General features: G+C 47.8%; 1 protein-coding gene across 1 annotated transcript; it reads left to right on the top strand.

Moving 5' to 3' along the window:
* The first annotated feature begins 4,802 nt into the window (after positions 1-4,802).
* Positions 4,803-7,028, top strand: LOC127031830 (olfactory receptor 14A16-like). Its single transcript, XM_050918852.1, has 2 exons — positions 4,803-5,300; positions 6,585-7,028. The coding sequence occupies exons 1-2, from the start codon at positions 4,803-4,805 to the stop codon at positions 7,026-7,028; spliced, it is 942 nt and encodes a 313-aa protein (XP_050774809.1).
* Positions 7,029-9,233: the final 2,205 nt, after the last annotated feature.

The following is a 9,233-nucleotide window of genomic DNA, read 5'->3' as shown; positions in this document are numbered from 1 at the left end:
GTTAGGGGCGAAGCAGGAGCTCCCTCACAACCATTAGCTCCCTCGCAACCAATGGGGCATCATTTGGGGAGTGGAGACCCTAGATGCACATCCCCACTTCTGTCTCCCACATCCCAGGTGAATGCGTGACCATGTGGCTAAGAGCTACAAGGAAAGTACTCCTGCTCCATCATTCTGTGTGACATGCCTATGGGGTCCCACTCCGGTAGGCAAACTCTGGGCAGACTTACTGCATTGACCATGCAGCCGAGTTAGGGGATGAACGTCTGTTGTTCCCTGGCTCATGGATTGCTCTGGGGCTTAGGTATCTCTCCCCTCTACCCCCCATCTTCCTGCATTGACTCCCAAAAAGGGATCACAGTTGGGAATCCCAAACAGAGGGAGGCACCTCCCTGCAGCTCAGACTTAGGTGCCAAATTCCTTAAGGGAGGCAGGGCTTTCTGCATGCCTCTTTTCCTGGCATCTCCCCCTGCCTAGCTTGGGCGAGAAGCCGCCTTTGCAATGCCTACATCCCTCTGTGAATCTGGCCCTTGCAGCCTGCTCAGGCTGGCTGGGTCACCCAGCGTGTCAGGGACACTCCCCTTTGCAATCAAGAACCTCCCCACTCCCCATTGCATAATGTTATCACTCCCAGAATGTGACTGGACAATAATAGGTGACTGGGCTGGATTAGAACCAGTGCTTGGAGGCTTTCCATTGGCCAAGATGCCTGTCACTCTCAGTGACCTCGGAGAAGGTGGATGGAAAGAGGAGGTGAAGGCAGCACAGCCAAGATGGGGAAATGGGAAGCTGGATGCTCCTTTCCCACGGGGGGATAGACAAGCCAAGGGATCCCCCCTCCCCAAGGCACTCAGCAGTCAGGCTGCCCCAGTGGATCTTGCCTTCAGAATCAGGGGTACAGGGATCCCATGTCAGGCCTGCCCCTTCTCCCAGGAGCCAGTGGCCAACTCCCTCATGTGGGTGCCAGTGACCAGCACTCCCCATGATCCCCCCCTTGCCTCAAGGGGCTTGTAGTGAGGGCTCTGCAAATCTCCCTGAAATTAACGTGGAAATGTTGGTCAGTCGGAGTCTGACTGTGATCTCGTTCACACTGGGCTTACCCTCTTTGATACCTGCCAACTCCAGCAGAGATACTAATGGTCTACACCAGGGGTTCTCAGCCTTTCTCTTTTGATGTCCCGCCCCAACAGGCTATAAAAACTCCACGGCCCACTTGTGCCACAACAACTGTTTTTCCACATATAAAAGCCAGGGCTGGTGTTAGAGGGTAGCAAAGATGGCAACTGACCAGGGCCCTACGCCACAGGGGGCACCCAAAGCTAAGTTGCTCAGGCTTCGGCTTCAGCCCTGGGTGGTGGGATTCAGGGTCCCGGGCTGCACTCCAGCGCAGCAGGGCTTTGGCTTTCTGTCCTAGGCCTTAGTGAGTCTAGCTCTGACCATGCTTGGCAGACCCCCTGAAACCTGCCTGCAGCCCCCCAGGGAGCCCAAACCCTAGTTGAGAACCACTGCTGTAGATGAGGGGTTCTCAAACTTTTTCTTTCTGAGCACCACCCCCCAAACATGTTATAAAAATTCCACGGCCCACCTGTGCCACAACAACTGGTTTTTCTGCTTATAGAAGCCAGGACTGGCATTAGAGGGCCACAAGCAGGGCAATTGCCTGAGTCTCCATGCCACAGGGAGCACCACAAAGTTAAGTTGTTCAAGGCTTTGGCTTCAGCCTCTGGTGGTGGGGCTCAAGGCCCCAGGCTTCAGCCCCATACAGCAGTGCTTCAGCTTTCTGCCCTGGGCCCCAGTGAGTCTAACACTGGCCCTGCTTGGTGGACCCCCTGAAACCTGTTTGAGGCCCCCCAAGAGGCCCCAGGCCCCTGGTTGAGAACCACTGGTCTACAGCATTGAGGGATCAGTCTTAGGCCCATTCATTGATGCTTCCCTGAAGCTCATTCACCTAATCCTCCTGGGCATGAATGACTTTGACTTTAATGGAGTTTCTCCTGATTTACACCATATTGGGTGAGAGCAAAATCAAACTGACTCACTCCCGCTTTCCAATGTGTCACATATAGCACCCTGCCCAACACATCTTGGGCTTTATTGTTTATTGCCTGGCATGTTGGGCAATTGCTTATATTTGTGCAAAATTAAATGCAAAGTGGGTGTCAGACGCTACCTTTCTAGTGCAGCAGAGTTTCACACTCACTTGGCACAGATGTAAATGGCTCGGAATGAATTGAGCCATTCATAGGAAGTCAAATATCAGTGTTAGTCTGGATCTGTAAAAAGCAACAGAGAGTCCTGTGGCACCTTTAAGACTAACAGATGTACTGGAGCAGAAGCTTTCATGGGCGCCTGACAAAGTGAGTATTCACCCACGAAAGCTTATGCTCCAATACATCTGTCAGTCTTAAAGGTGCCACAGGACTCTGTTGCTTATTCATAGGAAGGACATTCACATTGTGATCTCTCTCCATAATTTTGTGTAGAGGACAGGAATTATTGTCTTTACACTCTCTCTCTCCCCCATGCAGCCTCCAAGGAAAATCCAGACAATCCACCCTCTTAGGCTGAGTGTTAACAACAAAGAAAAGAACTGAACACAAATATTCTCTCCAGATAAAATTATGAGATGCTTCATGGGACCTACATCCCAACGGACTGTAATGAAGCATTAATATAGGACCTTGCATAGGAGCAAAGACAATTTATCACTCTTCTCACCTCTGCATCACTCATTGACGTGACTCCTTTGTCAGAAGCAAATGAAGGTGCATGTGCATCTATTCAGGGACTTCACATTTTTTACCTACTTTATAATAATTCATGGGTTGCAAAGCAGAACAGACAACCCGGGATATTCGCATCAACAGCAAGTTATTTAATTTTCCTGGTATGGTTTCATATTCATTAGGGGCGCTGAGGGATTTTCAAAGAGATATTGGATCCCAACTGTCATTGAATATTAACATGGATTGAAGTGGTTCTTGTTGATATTCCTGGATTCAGGGTTTCTTAATTAAAGTGATAATGAATCGCAGAGATCTGGGAGGTCTGATAGATAGATAGATAGATTGATAGATAGATAGATGTGTTGTTTAGAGAGAGAAAAACTGAATAAAATATAGTTTAAAAATGCCATCATTACAACGAATTATATTTGCTAAGATTTTTTTCTTCCTGTACCAGATTCCAGTGTTTTCTTATTCATGTGAACAGCTCATTGTGACCTGGCTTTTGCCTCAGCACTTTGCTTCAGTAATCAGTAGAACTTGTAAATATAATGGAAACTTGGGCTGATGCTGAAGTTTTCAAAAGTAGAAGGGACATACAGAGTCCATTCATCCCAGGGATTATTGGCAAATTTTGACTTTTTAATGCAAAAAAACCCAACAACTTCAAAATGTTTTGTTCAAAAAAATCAGTTGGTCAATAAATCGCTCCCCTCCCACACTGGAAAGCAGTCACATGGCACAATAAATATATAATAAATAAACAAATAAAATAAAATATTTATTCAAAAATCCAGTTTTCCATCATAACAAATGTTGTGGAGGGAAATTTTTGACCTTCCTTACCAATCTTCCTGAAGTGAAGCTGGATTTTCAGAAGATCTCAGCTCCCATTATAGGTGCCTAAGTGAAGTGACAGATCTTTTCAAAGAGCAGAGCAGCAAGAACCTCCTCCTGAGAATGGTAAATTCCTTTGACGATCTGGTTTCATTCTTTGTGAGGTTAAAAAGTAGTTGTCAGGTGCTGATCTTTTTCGAAAATCAGACCAAGAGTATTTTTTGTGATCCGGTAGCTCAGCAGTTAGAAAACTAAGCTTCTAAACCTGAGCTGAGAGCTTGAATCTCAGTTGACCATCATCAGTTATTCTTCTTTTGAGATCTCCCAGAAATGTACAAGAATTACACTTGATCAGAAATTCTGTCAGTTTTCTTCTTTTAGCAGAAAATTTTCTATCTAGCAAAAGTTTTTGTGGAAACTGTTATCTGTCCCCCAAAATTTTCAGTTTTTGCAAGGGAAAATAGAACAACTTCAGCCAAGAACAGAAAATATTTGAATCGGAGGGAAGGGTGTCAGAAAAAGCATTTCACTTACAAAAATCAAAATGTTTTGGGACTTTATTGGATGACATGTCACAAGTTTCCACTGAAAATTAAAAAAAAAAAGAAAAGAACAGAAAAGAAAAGTACGTTTATGCCATTAATTTTTTTTCATGGCAGTAAGAGGAAACACCTTCTGACCAGGTCTAGGAAGAACCTGTATAGAACCTAAGTTATAATAAAAGGTGGCAGAACACATATTAATATGGTTGGACAATGCTGATGTGTCCTCCGTACTCAGAGAAAGAGTAACGACTGGCCAGGGTGGTGTATTGACAGGACAAGCTATCATTCTAAGTTTGTGAGGGGTTTCCTGCTACTAATAGCAGACTAGGGAAATCTGTAAGGAAGTGTGTAGCTTCGGCATTCAGTTTACATAGAGCCAGACTAGGGTAAAATAGGGTGAGTTGTGTTTCTCTCCTTAGGAAGCAGCCTGCTTTCTCTCTCTCTTGTTTTAGGTTCTTCTGTGTTATTCTCAGAAATGAATGTAGTGTTATATTGCTGCTTTCCAGCAAGAGTATTTAATGTTTTTTATTTAACTTCCTTATGCATAACAGACAGCAGTGTCACAACCTTCCTCTACATACAAAGTGACGTAGGATTTATGAATTGGGAAAAGATGTTTGTTTTAGCTCTCTTCATTCTAACTGCATTTTTCTGATGTCTCTTCCTTATCTTTCTCATTCTTGCCAGATAGGATATGACCAACCAAACCTCTGTGACTGAATTCCGTCTCCTGGGATTTTCAGTCATCACTGAGCTGCAGATCTTGCACTTTCTTGTGTTCCTGTTTGCTTACATGGCCGCCTTCATGGGGAATTTCCTCATCATTGTCCTTGTGACCTTCAACCATCACCTCCACAGCCCCATGTACTTCTTCCTCAAGAACATGTCATTCTTAGACCTCTGCTACATCTCTGCCACCGTCCTCAAATCCATGGTGAATGCCATCATGCACTGCCACTCCATTTCTTTCCACAGCTGCTTCCTGCAGTTGTTTTTCTTCATCATGTTTGGGACAGCAGGTTTGGCCTTGCTGACAGTCATGGCATATGACCGCTACCTGGCCATCTGCAGCCCCCTGAGATACAGGACAGTCATGAACACCAGAGCATGTGTCCAGATGGCTGCAGGGTCCTGGCTTAGTGGAGCACTGTATTCAGTGTTGCACGTGGGTAACTCATTCAGTTTACCTTTCTGTGGGTCCAGGGCTGGCTTTAGGCCGATTCGCCCGATTCCTGGGAATCGGGCCCCGCGCCTAAGAGGGCCCTGGGCTTTAGGCGCCTTTTAAATTTTTTTACTTACTCTGGCTGCAGTCTGCTCCGGGGTCTTCCATGGCCCCGCTTCCCTGACCAAAGCACCAGGGGAGCGTGGCTGCCCGACAGCCCCGCTCTCTCAGCTGGAGCTCCGGCCGGAGCACGACAAGCCCCGCGGCCCCGGCTGGAGCCCCATCCAGAGCTCGACAAGCCCCATGCCCCTGGCTGGAGCTCCGGGACCTTTAAATAGCTCCCAGAGCCCTGGGGTAGCAGAGGGCTCTGCAGGCTATTTAAAGGGCCAGGGCTCCAGCTGCCTCTACCACCCTGGTCCTTTAAATTGCCGCTGGAGCCCCGTCAGCCCCATGCATTCCCCAGGGCTCCCACGGCTATTTAAAAGGTCCGGGGCGGGGTAGAAGCAGGGGATCCCCGGGCCTTTTAAATAGCCCCCAGAGCCCTGGGATAGTGAGGGGCTTGGGGGCTTTTTAAAGGGCCGGGGCTCCAGCTGCCTCTGCTGCACCCCCTGCCCTGCCCACACCAGCCCCACCCACCGCTGCCTGCAGCCAGTTCTGTACCCCCTGCCCACAGCCAGCCCCTACCAAACCCCCTTCCCTGTCTCCAGCCAACCCCTGCCACACACCCCTGCCTGCACCAGCCCTGCACTGCCCACCCTGCCCTGTCTCCAGCCAACCCCTGTTGCACCCCCTGCCTGAAGCCAGCCAGTCCCATACTCCTGTCTCCAGCCCTGCCAACCCCTGCTGCACCCCCTTGTGGCCCTGCCTGAAGCCAGCCTGCCCCACACTCCCCTATCTCCTGCCAGCCCCGCACCCCTTGCCCTGCCTGCAGCCAGACCCTACTTCCAGTCAGCCCCTGTTCTGCCTCGAACCAGCCCCATGTCCACTGCTGCCCTGCAGTTCCCAGGCTAGTAACCCGCACACCTGCTTCAATGAAGGGGGTAAGAAGCAACAGGGACCCACACATGTGCACACCCCCAGGGAGTGGCGGGGACCCACACATGTGAAACGGCAGTCATTAATAACCAATCAACAGCGCATATGATGCAATGTACATAATATACAATTTTATTATTTATATAGTTATGGAAAGTAAATAATACATGGAAGAAATGGAAGGCTTTTTTTTTACACTTTTTTCTTTTTAAGTCATCCCTGCCAGGGCCCTGCCGAAAGTGTTCGAATTGGGCCCCGCACTTCCTAAAGCCGGCCCTGTGTGGGCCCAACTTTGTCCACCAGTTCTTCTGCGACCTTCCACCCCTCCTGCAGCTCTCTTGCTCTGACACGCAGCCCAACAAGGTCCACAACATTGTCTTAGCCCTCTGCTATGGCTTTATCTGCTTCACCTTAATCTTTGTGTCCTACATTCACATTTTCAATAGCGTAGTGAGAATCCCCTCTGCAGAGGGCAGGAATAAAGCCTTTTCCACATGTCTGCCCCACCTGATTGTAGTCTCCTTGTTCATCAGCATTGGATTCTTCATGTATATGAAGCAAAACTCTAGGGCCCCGTCCACTCAAGACATGGCGGTGCCTGCGCTCTGTGCTATTGTACCACCGATACTTAACCATATTATCTACAGCCTCAGGAATAAGGAGATAAAAGCAGCGCTGAGAAAAGTGAAAAGGCAAGGGTGGAATATGGCCACATATTTCTGATGATCTGCTAAAAAAAATTCAGAAAAGCATAACAGAAGGTACCCAGATCCTATAGCAATGAAAGAAAAAATAAATAGCTGAGGTTGGGTTTATTAGATAGATAGATAGATTCAGGGTGTATCAAAGTTTATATTTCTCTCCATATGTCAGCAAATATATATTTCTTCTATTTTATCTTACTCCTAGTGATGCTCAGAAAGAGTCCTGGAAATATTTTTTCTTATGTAAAATTTAGACTTTTCTTAGACAATCTCAAAACCAGTGTGTGACCTTCAGTAAGTCATTTGAATCTCCCTGTGCCCCAGTTCCCCTTATGTAATATGCAGGTGATTGGGACCAATGGTCAAAATTTCAGGAGAAAAAAAATGATAGAAGGGAAATGGAGGGGATAATAGAAATGGGGTATTTTGTCTTGATCTGTAGGCAGCCAACTCCCTGGCTCCCCAGGCGGTTGCCTTCAAGATCGATCTGATTTCCCTGGTGTGCATCCTGGCTCCCAGAAGCCTTCTCCACCTATGTCTCATATATAAGGCTATGTTTTAGTCATGAGTATTTTTAGTAAAAGTGATGGACAGGTCATGGGCAGTAAACAAAAATTCATGGTCCTTGACCTGTCATGACTTTTAGACTCTTAGACTCATAGGTCAGAAGGGACCAATATGATCATCTAGTCTGACCTCCTGCACAAGGCAGGCCACAGAACCCTACCCATCCACTTTTATAACAACCCCTAACCCAGGACTGAGTTATTGAAATCATCAAAATTAGTCTGAAGACCTCAAGCTGCAGAGAATCCACCAGCAAGCGACCCATGCCCCACGCTGCAGGGGAAGGCGAAAAACCTCCAGGGCCCCTGCCAATCCGCCCTGGAGGAAAATTCCTTCCCGACCACAAATATGGCGATCAGCTAAACCCTAAGCATGTGGGCAAGACTCACCAGCCCGCACCCAAGAAGGAATTCTCTGCAGTAACTCAGTTCCCATCCCATCCAACATCTCCCCGCAGACCATTGAGCAGACCTATCTGGTGATAATCCAAGATCAATTGCCCAAATTAACTATCCTATCATAACATCCCCTCCATATACTTATCAAGATTAGTTTTAAAGCCAGAAAAGTCTTTTGCCCCCACTACTTCCCTCGGAAGGCTGTTCCAGAACTGCACTCCCCTAATGGTTAGAAACCTTCATCTAATTTCAAGTCTAAACTTCCTTATATCCAGTTTGTACCCATTCGTCCTCGTGCCTACATTAGTACTAAACTTAAATAATTCCTCTCCCTCCCTAACGTTAACCCCCCTGATATATTTATATAGAGCAAGCATATCCCCCCGCAGCCTTCTTTTGGCCAGGCTAAACAAGCCAAGCTCTTTGAGTCTCCTTTCATAAGGCAGGTTTTCCATTCCTCGGATCATCCTAGTAGCCCGTCTCTGGACCTTTTCCAGTTTGAATTCATTTTACTATATATCCCTGACTAAAACTTGCAGGGGGCTGCACGGGTGCACTGTGGGTGCTGGGGGAGGGCAGTCAAGGTGCTGGGAGGCAGGTGGGCAGCAGCACGCAGGCCGTGTTGCCACTGGTGCTAGGGGGGTTGGCGGGGCTCCCTACCTGGCTCCATGCCTCTCCCCCCTCCCAGCAGCAGTAGATTTTGGGTATGGGAGAGGGCAAGGGGTTGGGGCATGGGACGGGGTGAGGCAGGTTCTGGGCGGTGCTTGCCGGGGGGCTCCCTCACTCAGCTGCTAGACAGAGATGTGGCAGCACTCATTGGCCACGCAGGCCAATCCCAGTTGTGAGCCTAACTGCAGGAAAGTGGATACAGCTTCATAAACAGTTATTATAACCTATAGCAGCAAATGTTGATGGGAAAAGGTACTAAAAGACAGAGAGACTGGACTAGTCTGAAGAAAAAGGCCGCCTGATATAATCAAGGACTGTGTTAAGATTGCATGCCTGGTACACAGGGTAAGTGTGGGACTGGAAATCAATTGGTGTGTCGGAAATTAGTTCTAAATGATGGACACAATAATTAGGGGATCTCTTTATCTCTTTATATTTTCTGGTCCTTAAAAAGAGACTTCAGAGGGAAAATTGAGGAATGGGGACACAGATATGGAATCTGGCTGACTGAAAGACAAGGAAAGGGGAAGGAGTGAGCTTCACAGTCTTGGCTGCCACCTCCACCGTCTGCTGGGATCCCAGTGTCCACC

Source organism: Gopherus flavomarginatus, chromosome 11 (genome assembly GCF_025201925.1).
Source record: "Gopherus flavomarginatus isolate rGopFla2 chromosome 11, rGopFla2.mat.asm, whole genome shotgun sequence".
Taxonomy (NCBI): domain Eukaryota; kingdom Metazoa; phylum Chordata; order Testudines; family Testudinidae; genus Gopherus; species Gopherus flavomarginatus.
This window is presented reverse-complemented; position numbering and strand designations above follow the sequence as displayed.